This window comes from Spinacia oleracea, chromosome 1 (genome assembly GCF_020520425.1).
Source record: "Spinacia oleracea cultivar Varoflay chromosome 1, BTI_SOV_V1, whole genome shotgun sequence".
NCBI lineage: Eukaryota > Viridiplantae > Streptophyta > Magnoliopsida > Caryophyllales > Amaranthaceae > Spinacia > Spinacia oleracea.
Window position 1 is genome coordinate 87491591 of NC_079487.1, and position 18818 is coordinate 87510408.

The 18818-nt window shown below is 37.0% G+C and overlaps 1 protein-coding gene across 2 annotated transcripts; it reads left to right on the forward strand.

Moving 5' to 3' along the window:
- Positions 1–8124: 8124 nt before the first annotated feature.
- On the forward strand, positions 8125–18413 carry LOC110775493 (uncharacterized protein At1g32220, chloroplastic). 2 transcript variants are annotated; one of them, XM_056835666.1, is made up of 11 exons: positions 8151–8286; positions 10300–10468; positions 10581–10698; positions 10837–10925; positions 11530–11585; positions 11663–11718; positions 11939–12032; positions 16320–16399; positions 17143–17185; positions 17676–17767; positions 17920–18413. In XM_056835666.1, the coding sequence occupies exons 3-11, from the start codon at positions 10591–10593 to the stop codon at positions 18094–18096; spliced, it is 795 nt and encodes a 264-aa protein (XP_056691644.1). In that variant the 5' UTR covers positions 8151–8286; positions 10300–10468; positions 10581–10590; the 3' UTR covers positions 18097–18413. The 2 variants fall into 2 exon arrangements, with proteins under 2 accessions (XP_021835785.1, XP_056691644.1); XM_021980093.2 differs by lacking the exon at positions 10300–10468 and having other exon boundaries at positions 8125–8286.
- The last annotated feature ends 405 nt before the right edge of the window (positions 18414–18818 follow it).

The window sequence follows — 18818 nt, forward strand, 5'->3', positions numbered from 1 at the left end:
TGTCTGAGAACAACTGGAATCCATCCATCACGAGCTTGATAAAATCATTGTCTCCTTTGCATAAAATCAATAAATCATCAGCAAAGCATATGTGATTAAGAGATAATTTTCTACATCTTGGATGAAATTTTAAGAGGGGGTGTTCACTGACTGTAATCATTGCTCTAAAGAAGTACTCCATACACAAAGTGAAGAGGATAGGGGAGAGGGGATCTCCATGTCTCAATCCTCTCTTAGGCTGAATAAGATCAGTGGGGACACCATTTATCAAAATGGAGTACTGAGTAGTGGTGAGGCAAGTCATAATTAGGTTGATGAAGTGAACAGGGAAGCCAAGATCTTTTATGACCTCTTTAATAAACTCCCATTCAATTGTATCATAAGCTTTCCTCAAGTTAAGCTTCATCAGACAACATTTAGCTTTTTGACTGTTCCTATACATCTTAACCAAATCCTAGCACACAAGCACATTATGCAGGATAGATCTACCAACTAAAAAGCACCCTGATTAGGGGAGATAATATTAGGAAGGACGTAGTTGAGCTTCTCACACAAAAGGTTAGAAATGCATTTATAAATGACTAAACAACAGGCAATAGGCCTAAAGTCCCCCACAGTTGCAGGAACACTGACCTTAGGAACAAGTGTAATAGAGGTAACATTTACCTTCTTCGGGATTTTCCCTGTAAGGAAAAAGTATGAAACATCAGCATGGACATAATGTTTCAGAGTGACCCATGAGAGTTTGAAGAACAGGCTACCAAACCCATCCATCCCTGGAGCTTTATTACATGGGATATCATCAAGAACATATTTAACATCCTCCATAGTGAACACATAGTTGAGCTTGTTTTTGTGAGCTTCTATGAGTCTAGATCCTTTATCCATAATCATAGTGTGAACATGGCTTATATTATCCTTTTGTGAACAAAAAAGATCTTTGTAGAACTGAACAAAAGCATCCTGCACCCCTCATCTGTTTCAATCCACTCACCATGCTCATTTTGGATAGAGTGGATCTTGTTTTGCTTTCTTCTGTGTTTGATACTCGGGTGGAAGGCCTTAGAGTTCTCATCACCATTTTGTATCCAATGGACCTTGGCAGTCTATTGTAGAAAAGACATATATCTCTCACTGGCCAATTTATAAGCCTGAGCAACACTTCTCTCTGCAGTGACTAGTGAAGCATTACAAGGATCAGCATGCATATGTCCTTGAGACTCCAAGAAAGCATTATAGCTCCTGTGTTTATCAACTTACACATTGCTGAATGCCTTATTCAAGACTTTGAAATTAGCTTTTATCCATTTCATTTTCTATAACACTCTGTACATAGGGCATCCATGCACTTATCTACTCCAATTCTTATCAATGAGCTCATGATATCCAGGAGCAGTGATGCACATATTGAAGAATTTAAATGGGTTCCTTTATGCCCTTGCAGTGTAACTAGAGAGAACCATAGGGCAATGGTCAAAATTCCCTTCAAATAAAAAGGAAGCCTCAACATTGTCCTGTAGAGCATCACATTTTCCAACACCCTGTCAATCCTAGAGAAGACTCTATCCACCCCATCTTGCTTGTTATTCCAAGTAAAGTGTCTCCCTATAGTCTTGATCTCAGCTAGTCTATAGAATTTCATGCATGATCTTATCGGTTGAACCTATGAAGCCGTGATAGTGGACCCTATCCTATCAACCCAAGTCCATGAGGGAGTTGAACCCCCTTGACAATCCATGCACCATTACAAAGAAGAGATAAACGTTAACTGTGCCCATGGAGGTTCTCTCCCTTTCCTATCATTCATACCATAAATTAAAGTGCAGAAGAAATCATTACCAGAACACCTAGGAGTGACAGAACAATGAATCATCTGAGGGTCCATATGAATGATGTCAACCATAAATGAGTCTGGGTCCCAAGCAACAACAATTCTACCATTTTTGTGGCAACTAATATTAGAAGTGAAGCACCAGGATGGGAAAACATTTAGGTATAAGTCTCCCATTATGTGAGCTTTCACTGTTATTACATGAGGCCAAACAGTTTGATTTGATGAGAAGTAAGCATACCTCTAACCAATTTTTTCTTATCTTTCTTGTTTAGCCCCCTTAAATTCCAGTAGAGAATGCTATCCATCGGGCCCAAGGGTGATCACCTCTTGCCCTGATTCAATCTCCAATCCCACAGTATTGTGAAGAACTTCTATGTGCGCATCTGTATTTCCATCCACCTCTAGAGCATGAAACTTGTTACCAATGCTCACATATTTTAGTTGAGTGGATTTCTGTCTACTGAAACCAGTTGCTAGAACAAACCCATCATGCTCAGGAGAGGAGATGGCTGAGTTAGGCACAATTGGCTTAGTTACAACAACATCTTGGGCCATGGTGGTAACCCTGACAGGCTGAACTACCTTAGGTAGCCATCTCTTCTTACCCTGATTATTCCTCCTTGTACAAGCCTCCTGCTTGTGACCAATACCCTTACACAACCAACAAGTAATGGGAAGCCAATCATTCTCTACTGCTTGGTGTATGACTACCCATTTTTCATCCATAAACTGGATTTCAGTAGGGAAGTTTTGATCAATGCAGACCTCCACAAGGACCTTAGCAAACATTAGTTTATCCCTGTGAAGAGTGTCTTGGTCCACTTTGATTACTCGACCAATTAGGCCAGCAATCTTGTTAAGACTCTTATTCTCCCCAAAATTTAACATCTAAACCAGTCAATTTTATCCAGGTGGGAAGCAGTTTAATAGGATCCTTTGCAAAATTCTGGTCAGTAGTCCATGGTTTCACCATGACTGGTTTGGAATTCAAAAATTGTGTACTCTCTTGCATTACTTTCTGGAAATTCTCCATAGTCTTAAATCGTACCAGGAACACTCCTCTCCCCACCAATGAGACCTTATCAATCCCGAATTTCCCCCAAATTCTATGTACAAATCCAGTCATCGCATTTTGCGATGGATTTGCACCCAAAACATAACAAACCACAGATGATTGCCAATAAGAAATTTCATCTTAAATATCTTCCAATTCAATCTGAATAAGTTTATGCGTTTTAAAAACATCATCATCCAAATTAATCTGCGGAATAGGGTCATCTGAACTAGAAAGAACTGGTTCAAATATTGGTCCATTCCCCCCAGAAAAATGGGTACAAATATTCTTGCCATTACTTAGTCCAGATAACCAAGCATTAAAGTTCGATTTTACCTGTGATTGTTGCTACAATTCACGCAGGCCAGACTCAGGGGAAATAATCTAATCATCGAGCATTTGTTTGATATCTGGGTATGAAATCGTCGAAACTGAGTTGTCATCCCCAACCTCCATTACTGAAGCAGGAGGGACGAGAGCTTGTGCGTGCGTCACATGACACACCATTGTTGGGTTATCCATGGTCTTCTTCCCATTTATGGGCTGGTTAGCTTGCTTGCAAGGTCTTCCCATGGGGTTCGAGAGAGTCGCCTCTTCGAAACCTCTCAAGAGTTTTCCACCATAAGCAAAACAAACAAATGAAAATGGGAAAATTGTTTTCCGAAAAAGTGATTTCCGTCAAATCAAATGGAGCTAGCCTAGGTTTTGTCTTTTTTATCATAAAAAGTGTTTGATTTGATCCAATGGCTCTATTTGGTTCAATTTCTTTTGTTCAAAATTATTTTATCTGAACTAATGTGAACACATTACATGAAAACTCGTTATTGTTCGGATCCGCCTTAAGTTCAACCAACTAGAATTTAATCTAAGGTGTTATTAATTCGGGATCTCACTTTTATTGTGATACACCAAGTATGAAAACTCGTGTGTGTATTATGATCATAGATCACGTATATATAGGAAATAGGAAAACCCTAAGTTTCCATAACCTTAATAATAAAGTTTAGGAAACATTAGATTTTAGGAAACATGCAGAAAATCTTTATTTTAAGTTTTAGGCAATTTTCACAAAAATACCAAAACTCAAATAAACCATTTAAGGCAATCGGCAGATTGACACGCAAGTTGCCCATGTGTGCTGGCACAAGCAGCGGCCCAACAGCACTGGCCCAACAGTGCAGGCCAGCTTGTTGCTGCCATGTGCGCTGGCTAGTAGCGCTGGCCCTTGCTTGCTGGCGCGCCGGCTCAGCTGCTTGGCGATGCTGCCACGACCTATCGAGCGATGGGCCATCGTTCGTACAATGGCTCGTCGCTCGTTTTGTGCTTCCGATTTTTTTCCCGATTCCGGAAAATATTTCCGTTTTGAATAATATTTACGTTTCCGATAATATTTCCGATTCCGACATTATTTCCGAATTCGACAATAATTCCAATTCTGATAATATTTCCGTTTCCGGCAATATTTCCGATTACGACAATATTTTTATTTCTGATAATATTCCCGATACGAACCATATTTCTGTTTCCAACAATATCCTCGTATTCGATAATATTTATATTTCCATTATGAACCATATTTTCGTTTCCGGTAATATCTTCTTTTCCGGCAAATATTCTTTCTTTGTGTTTGTGACAGTTTGTTTAGCTGCCACTGAAACCAACATAAGCCATTTCCGAAGATCCATAATTAGAGTATTTACTGAATATAATATTCACCTAAATACTTGATCCGTTCACGTACTATTTGTGTGACCCTACGGGTTTAGTCAAGAGTAAGATGAAGCATTAATAATATTAATTCCACTTGAACTGAAGCGGCCTCTAGCTAGGCATTCAGATCACTTGACCTCACTGAATAATTAACTTGCTTATTTAATACTAAACCGCATTTATTAGACTTAGTATTAAATGCAAACTTAGACCAAGGGCATTATTTCCTTCACTCTTTGCCCATTTTTGTAGTAGTGGTTGGCCGTGTGCTGGCCCTGTTGCTGCTCGTCGAACGCGGTAAGAGAAGAGACGAAAAAGAGAAGTGTGGGTGTTGTGAGGGAGGAGAGATAAAAGAGAGGAGAGAAATTAGAGATTAGGGTTTAATGAAATTATTGTGTAGGGATTTGTGAGAATTAAACTTGTATTTATAAGTTGCAGAATCATTAATGGGTTAGGCTTAGGAAATTCCCTTTCGGGCTTCCATGAAAAGGGAACTGGGTTTGCTGAATTGTTTGGACTTGAACTTGGGAGTGAATTGTGCTAGAATATTTTAAAATTCTTTTTCTTTTCTTAAAACCCAATTAAAATCCCCAACTTAAAATAAAAAAATTCTCTCCAATTAAAAATATTTAATAAATTTTAATTAATAAAAATATATTTAAATATATATATATATATATATATTTAAATGCAACTTTATTTATAAATTCTATAAAATAATTAAATATATTTATAATTACTTAAAAATACGAGGTATTACAATAAAAGACCTGACATATCATTTTCTTTGAGTTTGTTAGCGAGGTTTAGCTCATTGCGAACCCAGAGGCATTGGAATGAGATTAAACATGTACTTCGTTACCTACAATGTACGAAAGAATGGGTTTGTTCTTTCCAAATCTATCCAAAGAAGGTTTAATTGTTTTTGCAAATGCAGGGTATTCATCTGATCCTCATAATGATCGGTCTCAAATTAGATATCTATTCACATGTGGAGGTAATGCCATTTCTTGCCGTTCAATGAAACAAACTATAACAACTAATGCTTCTAACCCTTCTGAGATTTTAGCAATATCACGAGGTTAGTGGTGAATGTGTATGGCTAAGGTATGTGATTCAACATGTAAGAGAAGATTGTGGTTTATCATCCGGGAAAGAGGCACCAACATTGTTATATGTGGATAATGCAACATGAATTACACAACTCAAGGAAGGATACATCAAAGGTGATAGAACAAAGCACATCTCATCAAAATTCTTTTTCACACATGAACTTCAAAAGAATGGCGATATAAATGACCTACAGATTCGTTCAAGTGCAAATTTAGAAGATTTATTTACTAAGGCGCTTCCTGCTACTACATTTCAAAAGTTAATTAACCTCATTGGATTGCGATGTCTCAAAGACATTCAGTGATGTTATCATTAGAGGGAGTAAATGCGTGTTGCACTCTTTTTCTCTTAACCATGATTTTATCGCACTGCGTTTTCCTGTCAAGGTTTTTAATGAGGCAACATTTCATGTGCATTATAAGGCATTGCATTGTTTTGGATAATGGATATCCAAGGGGAGTGCTATAAAATATATATTAGTGTGGATGCCCATTATATCCTTACCCTATATGATGTATGGTGTGTACATATTTTGTCTATTGAATAAGATAATAACTGACAGTTTCTCTCTTCCTATCTCTCCCTTTTCTCCCTGTTTAGAACAAAATTGATCTTTCAAGATTAGAACTAATATGCTCAGAGCAGATTCGGTCTATCCAGATTATGTCTATATCTGAACTAGTGTATCTAACCGAGTTGTCCAAATCATGTCCAAATCATAACCTATATATTCAGATCAAAGCCAATCAGTTTAGATCTTATCCAAATAAGAACCGATCTTGCAGAATTCCAGAACATAAATCATATATCTTGATCAGAATCGATCTATCTAGATCATAACCGATATGTCCTGTCCAGGTCTCCAGATCATGTTTAAATGAGAACTCATATGTCCAAATCAAAATTGATTTGTCCAGATCATGGCCAGATCAGAAACAACATTTCCAGGTATGTCGAGATCAGAATGCTATTTTCAAATCAAAATCGATCTATCCAGATCATGTCTAGCTCATAACCTATCTATCAATATCAGAACCGATCTATCCAAAAAATGTCCAAATCAAAATCGATATGTTCAGATCAAAACTCATATGTACATATCTGAACGTATATATTCGGATCATGTCCAGGTCATAACTCATATATTCAGATCAAAAATTGATCTATCTGGATCATGTCCAGATCAGATCCCTTATATGCAGATCAACACCGATCTATCTAGATCCGAATAGATATGTACATATGATGTCAAGATCAGAACCGATCTATCCAGATCATAACTGATATGTGCAGAACCTGTCCAGATCATAACTAGACCAGAACCCATATTTCTTGATCGTAACCGATATGTCCAGATCATGTCAGCATAACCAAATAACCAATCTATATAGATCATGTCCAGATCTATGTAATATAAGAATAGTTATATCATGAACAAGGTAAAATAAATAATGTGTTATATATATATATAGCATTTATTAATTTGTAAATCGTTTAATATTAATGATTACAAATTTTTATTTAAATTTTAATTTTGAAGAATCAGATCAGTTTAGATTAAATTAGAATAAATAAGTTCATATCATATCAAATTAGAAAAATAAATTCAGAACTAGGGATGTCAATGGGGCAGGGCGGATGCGGATGTAGGTCCCTCCATCCCCATCCCCACCTAAAATTTGCATCCCCATCCCCGCCCCATCACCCATGGCGGGTACAACATTCATCCCCATCCCCGCCCCAACGGGTACAAACTAAAATCCATCCCCGCCCCACCACCCGCCTGGGTATCCATTCCAGTCTCATCCCCGCCCCATACCCGCGTCAATACCCGCCTATTTTTTCTTATTTAGCAAATATTTTCCATATATGCGGAGTAACTAAAAATTAACTTTAGAAAAAACACCTTATTACTAAAAGTATCATATATAATTGGAAAAAGTACTCGTAATAACAAAAAATCCAAACAAAAAACTTAAAAGTCTCACCTAAATTCATATTATCACCTACAAACAAATAAATCCACACCCGCCCCATCACCCATGACGGGTATGAAGTGGAGATGGGGCGGGACGGGTGGGGATGGAGCGGGTTCAACACAAAATCCACACCCGCCGCATCACCCATGGCGGATACGATTTTTATACTCATCTCCGCCCCATCACCCGCTAAACCTACCCCATCCCCGCCTACTTGGGGCGGATGTGGGCGGATCTCCCACAAAACCCGTCCCACGGACATTCCTATTCAGAACAGAGCAATTCAGAAGAAATAAGGTGAATTGAATGGGGCCTAATTATGAGGTTCGCCATTCTGGCCCTTACTAGTCTAGTTAGTATTCCACAGGCTAACATTGAGCCACGTGTTAATGAGAGTCCTGCCTTCACCTTCACACGCCACGTGTTCGAGTTTCGTCCCTTTCTCTCCTCTTCTTTCTCACTCCAATTTCCGCCTGTTCGAAACTTAAAACTAACCAAAACAACCCCCAAAATCAATCAATCTTGTTCACTTTGCTGCAAAATTTCATCACCATGTCTCGTTTGATTCAAGCTCGATCTTCTCTCTCTAAATTTTCGTAAGATCATCTACTTCTTTCTGTGATTATAATGATTATTGTAAATTATAAAACAAAAAGTGATCAATTTTGAATGTGATTTTGTAAAATTGATTAATCGTGCATTGTATTGCGGCGCAATTTGTATGTGTTTGATCAAATTGTTGATGATCATTTCATTTCAATGTGTTTGATTGTTGTGTTTAAAGTTTTCAGTCATATATTTGCTCCTAGAATTTGGTATTATGGATTGTATTGTTGGTGTTCGACGCAATTCCTCAATGAACTTACTTTGTTTTATACGAATTAAAATTGTGCGGTTTATCGTATTTGGTGATTGGTGAAATTTTGTTGTTCCAATGAAACTCTTTTATAGTGGTTGATCAAGGGGGAAAGATTTACTTTTTAGTGTAAGGAATTCACTTAGCTGTAGTTCATGGGAGGGAATTGTATTACGTTTGAGTTGGATAGGGGCTCCAATAGTTCAATGTATTTTTTTTTTAAAGCCGGGGCGTTGCACCTTACATCTTGCCATGAATGCCATCAGTTGGTCCATGAATACGTAAGAGGGTGAAGAGAAGGTTCCTGAGGTCGTTTTAACCAATATGCGAGTTTACATGTGTGTCGTGTAGTTTTTTTTACATAGGGGAAGAGTAGAGAAAATTAATACCATTTGTACGATACAAATTTAGTAGTGCCTTTTTCATATACCATTAGCACCATACAAATCTAGTAGTCCCCTAGAGTAGTAGTGCCAATTAATTTTGGGATGGAGTCTCGCGTTGCTTGTAGGTGGCCAAACTCGCCTCCTCCTTCATGGGAAGTCCAAAGGCATTTTATATATTTTCACAAACTTATTTTCTTTGGTTAAATACTTCCATATATAACGTTTTTAGGATTTTTAGTTACTCCTATTTCAACACAGTTTGCAGCAAGTGGCACAAGGTCTGTGATTTGAGGGGGCACATTTTCTTTTCTGGAAAAGAATATGTGGGCTTTGTTATGATGGTCCCCAGCCAGCTATGAATTACCATAGACCTATAGATGATCAACAAGATTCCTCTTAGAATCCCTGTTGAGTTCTGTGTTTGTATCATATTGGATATATTATTTCACTCTCCTCTTTGTCTACGCTCGTTCCTTCCTTATGTGAAACTCCCTTCTATACCTCTGGTTCGGGGGGAATGGAATGTCTGGGGCACAGTACCCCACCGGAATCCATGAGAGCAGGATGTTGTGGTCCGAAATTTGAAGTGAAATTTTTGCTTGAAAGTCGCACTAAGCGTTCTTAGCAGAATGGCCTTTGAAGATTAAGAGCGTTTGAAGTGCTATTGTTTGCACTTTACCTCTTTCAGAGTTTTATCCGGTGGATGTTTGGGTCTTAGAAATTTATTTATTTTGTCTGGATTTAGGAAACATTATAACTGACATTGCTAGTCTCAAAAAGAGGAAAATGATTGTCTCAAATCCACGAGAGCTACTCCCTCCGTTCCCATATTTATAGTCCAGTTTGATTAAAAACACGGATATTAAGAAAAGTGGAATATAGTACATGGTAGAATATAATACGTTGATTATTGATTTGTATGGGAAAGTGGAATATAGTACATGGAAAAGGGAATATAGTACATGGGAAAGTGAAATATAGTACTCCCTCCGTCCCTTAATACTCGCACCGTTTTGACTGAACACGTTTGCCAATGCACAACTTTGACCACCAATATCTTTAACCACATATTATAAAACTTGTAAAATATTAATATTTTGAAAATATATATTGAGATGAAGGAAACAATATATTATATACTAATTACTAACATTTGTTTTCATATACTATAAATAAAATAGGGTCAAAGCGAATTATGTGAATAGTGCAAAAAGTCAAAACGGTGCGAGTTTTAAGGAACAGTGGGAGTATATGGGAAATTTTTGTTGTATTTTGAATGTATTTTTAATTAATATAGTACATGAAAAAATGGAGAATTTAATAGCAAAAAATAGAAACATGACTATAATTTTGGGACGCTTGATTAGGAAAACAGGACCATAAAATGAGACGGAGGGAGTACATCTTTGTCAAGGTTTCTTTAATCATATCTGAAGAATGTACCTTGGTGATCTGATTGTGCTCACGAGCATTAAGGCTGCTATTTTGAGGCTTGAGCAAAAGGAATTCTTCTTCTTTTGGATAATTTTCAAGATTGTAGGTCTTTATTTCAAGATATTATATGTGTATGCATGTATTAATGTATATTCTAACCTGGAGGAATTTTTTTTCTACATCTTGACTCCACTTAAACTTATTGGTTTACTAGTACACTGGCAATGTCTAGAAGTGGGAGATTTCTGTCTACAGAATCTACAGGGATCAGTGGAGGCTCTATAGTTGAGGAAGCCGAAACAGTCAATGTTCCCCCTCCCCCATCTGAGAAGGTATCTCCTTTTAAGTTTCATGTATTTCCTACTTAGTCTTTATGGTACCTTAGTTACTGTCCCTTTTAGTGTCAACTTCTTGCATGTACCTAGGGACTTTCATTTATTTAACTCTTTCATTTTTTTGTGTTGGTTAAGCTACTTATTTTTGGAGGCAACGGATTTGTTGGTTCGCACATATGCAAAGAAGCTTTAGAACATGGATTGTCAGTCGCTAGTATGAGCAGGTAATTCCATAATGGTGGATAGAATTAAACTAGTTTCAACTAGTTTGTATTCAGCCGCAAGAGTTTGCAGTCCTCCTTGGCTCCTTGCTGTTCTCTATTTCTTTTGTGTGAGCTTTATCTCGATTAAATGCATAGATGCTGTATACTACTGTATTCATTGGAGATTCTGCTTCCTCCTTTTTTTTGAAACCAGTCTTGCTCATGATAATGATAGGGTTCTAATGAGTATCGTTATGACTATCTATAAAGATATTCTTCAGGAAAAATAATAGTTATAGTTTCCTCAGTAGAGTTGAGATAACCCAGCACTTGACTTTAGAAAAAATAACAGTTCTGGTTTCCTCCGTAGAGTTGATTTTTTTGGTGAAACATGACCTTATTTTTTGTTTAATACAAAGTTTGCATGTTGCTATAGGCTTGCTGTAACATCTTTAGCTGTTTTCTATTCTTCTGTAATGGTCAGTGACATAGTTTGGTGGTTCTAACTGATATATATGATTATGAACAAATTACTGATTAAAAAAGTCGTTAAAAAGAATATTAGTTGGATTATGATTCTCCATATTCCTATTTGAATATATTACCTGCACCTTCTTTCTTTTAGATCTGGGAGGCCATCTGTTAATGAAGCTTGGGCGGATAGAGTGAGTTGGCATAAAGGTTTGGTCTCTTTTTTGCTACGTACACATACTATTGGGAATGTTCAATGCATGTTGTCTTATATTTCCTTGCTGCAGGTGACCTCTTTTCACCTGAAACAATTAAAGATGCACTGGATGGAGTGTCTTCTGTTGTATGTCACCTATACTATTCCTTTTTTATATTTTTCTCATTCATTACAAAATTCGTATAACTACCCTTCCAAAACTATTGCCATTGCTTCATTCTACGTGCTTAACTTTGTTCAAGCTGCATAGTACTATCTTATGTTGTTTTATATGAATTTTTAAGAGCTGTTACCAAGTCTAATTGCAGAGGTTGGACTCCTTACATAGAATGATGACATTTTGCAGATATCCTGTGTTGGTGGCTTTGGGTCTAACGCACAGATGTATAAAACCAATGGTGCTGCAAACATGAATGCTATTAGAGCTGCTGCAGAGAAAGGTATGCAGTTTTATTCATGGATTCATCATGATTTGATTTCTTAGAATAACAGAAGTCTAGAAGTGTCTGTACATATGTATCTATGTCACTGAGGCAGCCTCTCCACCCCTCTCCACACCCACACACACACTTGGTCCCTGTGACTATCTTATGTTAAAACAGTTAGAGGATCAGAATTTGGGAAATGAAAATTTAGACTTTAGATATAACTTCTAGGCACGTGATCAAATGTTCTTCTGATAATTTAATACTTCGTATCGACTATCTAGTAAACAGTAGGGCTAACACGATATTGATATTGAGATGCAAAGGAGGGAACATTGGCGTAGGTTGTTTTTTGGAATCAATTAACATGCAGTTTGTGTTCTATGTAAGTCGCACACTAGGCGCAAAAACTGCAAAATGTTGTTACAACTTTCAAGAGTATAAAATGAAAATGATTTATCATCTTCCTTCAGTGCTTCACTTATGAAGTATTATAGATAATGGGTGAAAAGACTCACCTCCTCATGAAAAACTATAATCTTTTCCCAAACGACGTGTCCCTAAATACTAAGAAATGTATTAGTAACTCATTAGGATACCATCCAAAATACAATCCAGCTTGGTAAAAGAAACAATACCTTATTGCATTGAATGTGCAACAAAGATCAGAAACATAACCGAAGTTCTGTGAAAACTGCAACGGACACACTGCTACTAGGTCCGCTTGTTACTTCTGCTTTGTTTATGGCTTCCTGACTTAGTTGCTCGACCATGCAACACCTTCGAATGCCAATTTATGGCCCGTAAGCCATATGCACCTCGACTTGCATTCTGTACTTTCTTTTTACGTTGTTTTACTCAAAAACCACACCAAGAAAAACTTGTATAACAAGAAACAAATGTGAATCACGAGCAACATTTACATGTGAAATTTCCAACACCATATACATCAGTAGTAACATGGAAGTCTAAGGCATCAGAGTCTGCCTGTTTGTTAGAGGGTTTATGGCTTCAAGCTTCCAATTCTAATCATTTGTTGTATTCCTGAGTGGCTATTTGTGAATTTGAAATGGGCCTTATATATACAATTGCATTTATTCATTTTGTAGAGATAAGTGATGGCTGAGAGTTCTTGATGGTTGCTTTCTTTATCTTTCTTTACTTTAGAACATAGAATTTAGTATTCAGTTTTATCATTTGGGTGCTTACGCTGGACTTTTAGAATTTGGTGCATCCTTATAAAAGATATCATTGATGGATGATGGAAAACCATGCAATTAGCTTTCCTTGTACTAGTACATGCTGTCCTATGGGTTTAGTAGAATAGAAGTACAGAACGTCCTCTAGAGAACAAACAGGAAATTATAACAGAACACTTGATTATAAAATCTTTATTCTTACAACAAGAACAACAATTCAGTTTCTGGGCAATAGTCAGGGTGTCGGAAGGTCCAGGTTCATGCCCTCTGTCCAGTGTAAACCTGTGGGCTGTGGCGATATTATTTCGTGGATAGGTGATGAAGATTCCAGTAAAAAGGGATAAGCAGTCGGCAAACTAAATGAACAAAGTTATTGAAATTAAACTGGAAACCGTTTACTGCAATCAGACTAAATGATTATAAACAAATGATTAGAAGAGGTCTGGAATATGGATGGCCGAAAATCAGCCTTCTCAACCTAAAAATATTCTTATGTTTGAGACTGATTTAGAGAGGAAAACAGGTGATTGCTCACTTAGTCATAGATGCAGATAGTTTGCTTTCTTTGGTGTGCGTGTAGATGCTTCCTCTGATTTCTTCCAATATACGTCTTCTTATCTCTTAGTTAAAAGGACTTCTTCCAACATTAATTTTGCATCAAGTCATCAACACAGTAATCAGTTGACCACCATAACTGTGGGTTTTTCTCTGCTTTTATGGGTTAATGATTCAAGCTCAGGTGTTCTGTTCATTCTATTATTCTGTTATTATTGTGTGTTGACTGTAGAAGTTGAATCTTTTGGCAGTTTGGTAGTTTACATGGAAGGAAAGGGATGGCGGATTTTGGAAGGTAGAGCTTTTTTGTGACAGGATTTTAAGTTATCTTCGGTGGCTACATGTATTATTGAAGCCACGTGCTTCTATTGAGCCTCATTGATTTTGAAGATAAGATCACATTGATTCACTAGCTCGAGGGCATGATTTTATTTACCTTTTGTGTCAGAATTTGAATATAACATGAGGATGGGCTTGGGCCAAACCTGTGAAGGATGAAATAGATGGATCGATTATAAATTTATAAGCTCAAATGAGTTTCTAATCCAAAAGTAATTTGCACCAGGAGGAATAACTCCTCATTCGTAATGTTGGTAATTATCTTTTCCGATCTCCTACTTGGGACAGTTGGGACAACTTACATGTGGACAAAAAAATAAGAAGCTAAAGAGGAAGGATAGTCGGGGAGATTGATGGTAGCCACAATTATAGGAATTACAACTGGTGCAGCAATATCTCGTGCGGATGAAGCATGAGTTTTCAATTGATTCTTTAACTTTGATTGAACCGTTTTACTAGTATAATCAGACCAATGAAGGGAAGGATATTGATTCTGGAATATCAATAAGTAGATGTCGGGTGATTTTGTTTTCCTGTTGCGAACTTCATTCAATCTCCTTTTTATTCCTTATATTCTTCCTCTATAGTGCCAGTGGTGGAAGTTGGTCACAGGATACAGAATAAGAGGTTTTGGTTATTGTGGGATGGGTGTTCACAATGGAACAGCTGGGAGATAAAGGGTTAAGTTTGAAATTGACAGTAATTTTAAATGTAACTAGGGAAAAATGATCGTTGACTTAATGTGGCCTATTATAGGGAAGAAGTGTGTGCTATTTCTTTTCACTGGCTTGAAATGCTGTGGTGATGTTGTTGGTGGAGAAGGTTCTTTTAATAAACCCACAAACAGGGCATTGGAGAAAGTCTTTTTGCTTTATGCCTTGTTAAAGTTGGCTATGCCCTTTCTTTTTTAGGAAACTACCCCTGTCCCCCTCTTCTGATAACCTGTACTGACCGCTGCAATAGTTTCTTAGGCAATATCCCTATATCACTGGTTATATTTGATCGTCTGAGCTAGAGCTCAAGCATCTTCCTTCCTCGTGCCTGCTCTTTCACTCTCACTTCCTCATTGTTACTCTTCTTATTTATCATGGTCTGATTGAGGACTAAGATCAAACTGAAAACAGAAGAGAGTAGCCAAAAGCATATAATACACCAAATACACAATTTCTATGCTTCTAATTTCTATCAGCTTTAGATTATTAGAGGCAATTATGTTGAAATATGAAGTGTAAAGGTGAAAATTGGTGTATTCTTCTCCTTTTTAAGCAGTTCTCCTGCCAATGTTGTGGGTGTAGGACATATCTTAGTTGAATTCACATGCATTTTCTTTTTTTATGGTGTGTTTTCTTCAATACCTTGTCCCCAGTTCTGTACTAGTGCTGGAGCGATATTGAATAGTTATCCTCATCTAAGTACTTGGCTATATTACTTGACACTTCTCTTTTTGTATTAGCTAACATGGTTGGTTGTGTTTCATGGGAAAGATACAGAAATGGCCATGGCTGCCTATATGGATTCTGATTTCTAAGTGGCTCAGTGCCTGGGCAACTAACCGTACTCTGGACAGTACATTACTATCTAGATCTTAAAAGTTTCTTTGAGGTAGCAGTCTTAGATTTAGCAGTCTTAGATTTCGTAGTACTTATCCTCCGCCCTTCTTGGGCATCATTCTATAGGCATGAGTGAAGTTCTGTGCTTCATCATGTTTGTCATCTATGCCCCCCTGTTTACTTTTTACATCTTATACTCCCTCTGTAATTTTAGGAGTTATATGTTGACTGACACAAGTATTAAGAAAGCTGAGTTGAATGTAATAATGTAATATAAATAATAAAGCAAGTGGGGAAGGGAGTAATAAACAAATAGAAAAAAGATGGTGGGGAAAGTATTTTAAACAAAGTAGAGAGGGAGTTTATTATAGTAGTGGGCCTAGTAGCCCCATAGGAAAGTAAGATATATTAAATAATCTGTGGGTGGGTAGAAAAGTTACCAAAAAATAGAAATGTAACCCCTAAATAAATACGGCCGCAAATGGTATACGCAACCCCTATAAGAAATACGGAGGGTGTATATGTTGTATTTTTGTGGTGCTTGTTTCGGTATATGTTACGAGAGTGTTCTTGTAGTGCTTGTTTCGATCTTTTTGCATATTTTATTCTTTTGTTTTAGGATACCTTCCACCTTGAGTGATAACATAGTCAATTTGCAGGTGTGAAGAGATTTGTTTACATCTCTGCTGCCGATTTTGGCATGGTTAATTACATACTGCAAGGTTATTACGAAGGAAAGGTATTTCTGGCAATATCTTAGGCTCACACTATGTCAAGTTCATAATAACTTCTGCCACAATTCCTTCATGACTGCACGTTTCTGAGCATTCTTTTCCGCATGTATACTTCTCATTAATAAATCCCTCTTTATTTTACTTGCTGTTCTTTTCCACATTACATATTGTTTTCCCGGTATTGCATCCATTGTTGAAGAACAGTTCTGTACTTGTATTTACTAAAGGTTTTTGCTTTTATGTAATCTTTAGTCTTCTTTTTCTTAATAGTTTGAACCTTGTACTTCCGTCCTTCTGCACCTTACTTGTATTTCCATACTTCTGCACCTTTCTTTTAGGTGTTCCTGCTTGTTTTCTGTTTATATACTGCAGTAGCACCCCCCCTCCCTCCTCTTACTACAAGTTGCTTTTCTGTTTGAAGTCTCCCTGTATTTTTTTCCTTATTGATTGCTGCATCTTTTTCCTGGAACTTTTTTGAAATGCTTTAGTTATCCTTCTTCCCCTCTCATGGCATCATTTTTTATGGAGCTCAGTCTGAAATTTATTTTACAAAGAGTATAAAAGTTACTGAGAATTTATAGTCTTCCTCATTTTGCCAACTTTTGAAGCCCTTAATATTATTAATTATGCAAGCACATATCTCGATATATGCTGCATTTCTGGTTTGCTTTCCTTCTTTCTGTCAGCACACGCAAGGTAAGTGTTTTTCTCTGACTGATGAGTTTGCTTGTTTCGTTTTTGGTAACAGAGAGCGGCTGAAACGGAGCTATTAACCAAATTTCCTTATGGTGGTGAGCTTTCGAATAGATTCCTGGTGACTTTTTGCTAGCGTAAACAATACTATATGAAATATGGATGGCATGATCTGGCTTCATGACTAAATGTTAATCAAAAACTGATAATAATACGGAGTATGCTATAAAGACGCCTTTTGAACAAGATATTGATTCTGAATGGCCAGACCTTTTCTTTCGGTGGTGGTTTATCTTGCTATCTATAAATTTAATGGGTTATGTATAGAATAGGCAATATGCATAGCATGCCATGGGAGCATGTTCTCTTAAATGATTGTATTTTACCCATGGATTTTTTTTTCCCAATTCTATCTTTTGAGTTGTCTTGTTCTTATCTGGTGATCCTTAGCTGTTTTTCAAGATTAACTCATGATTTAGGGACCATGTAAAAATTGACTAAATCCTGTTTGGCCTTGATAGTCCACTGGCTTGCAAATCCTCAATTACTTTTTCTGATGACTAATGATTTCCATATGTTTTGTTTTAGGTGTTATTTTGAGACCTGGTTTTATCTATGGAACGCGTCGAGTTGGCAGCATGAAATTACCTCTAGGTGTTATTGGATCTCCATTGGAGATGGTAAAGTATACTGCTTCTAACATTTGCTGATTTTTTACTCTAACAAGCTGCCTATAAATCTATACCAGCTAGTGTTTTTCAGCCTTCCAATTACACAGAGGTTATGTTATGGACATTTATCCTGAGATATCGATTTTCTGAATTTGTACTAGGTTCTTCAACATGCAAAACCACTGACTCAAATTCCACTGGTCGGTCCACTGCTGACTCCTCCTGTTAATGTAACAGCGGTTGCGAAAGTTGCTGTTAGAGCTGCAACTGACCCTGTATTTCCACCTGGCATCGTAGATGTTCATGGAATATTACGGTATGGTGGACAGAAGAAGTAGAATATAGATTTGTGCATCTGCTTATAACGTGTTCTAGAATGATGGAAGATGAAGCAAGGTGCTTATGGGTAATGTCCCTCTAGTTAGTCTATATATCCTTGCTTCTATGCAGGTGCATAATAAATTTTCCCCTTAGAAACAAACCGTTAGGCAGAACTGCTTACGCAGCTTGTAATCTATGTTATTAGTTTTAAGTAGCCATGGCCTTGCCAATTGTAACGGCGCAGATCATGGGTTCAATTTCATGTTACTCCATATAATACCCCTTACTAAATTTTTGGTTATTTGAGTGAATAAAGATTCATTATTCTCCTCGAGTTTTATAATTTTGTCCATGCACAGTTTTCTCGTCATTTGGATATTAACAAATTTTAAATTATTCATGAAATACAAAGTCATTGTTCCAAACAAATTTAAGGTCGATTGGGGTCTCACTAACAATTGATCTTGATAGTCATGGTAATGTCATCATTAAGGTTTCACCGGGCAAAGTGGCAATCCATTCAACTGCCTTAGATATGAACGTCGAGGTTTTGTTATCTTCACCTTATGACCTTATTTTCAGGTTTTATAAGTTTAGATAACTTTATATAAGTTTAATAGTTCCTGTAAGTTTTAATAAGTTCTTATACGTTCCAATGAGGTCCTACTAATTCCTATAAGGTTCTATAAGTTCCTATAAGGTCATACAAGTTTTAATAAGATCGTATAAGTTCCAATAA

What these genes read in the sequence shown, in the direction of transcription:
- LOC110775493 (XM_021980093.2), top strand. Translation starts at nt 8,243, where the DNA reads ATGTCTCGTTTGATTCAAGCTCGATCTTCTCTCTCTAAATTTTC. An exon ending in TAGAGTGAGTTGGCATAAAG is followed by an intron (nt 11,586 to 11,662) that starts GTTTGGTCTCTT and finishes TCCTTGCTGCAG; the next exon opens with GTGACCTCTTTTCACCTGAA. An exon ending in AAGGTTATTACGAAGGAAAG is followed by an intron (nt 16,400 to 17,142) that starts GTATTTCTGGCA and finishes TTTTGGTAACAG; the next exon opens with AGAGCGGCTGAAACGGAGCT.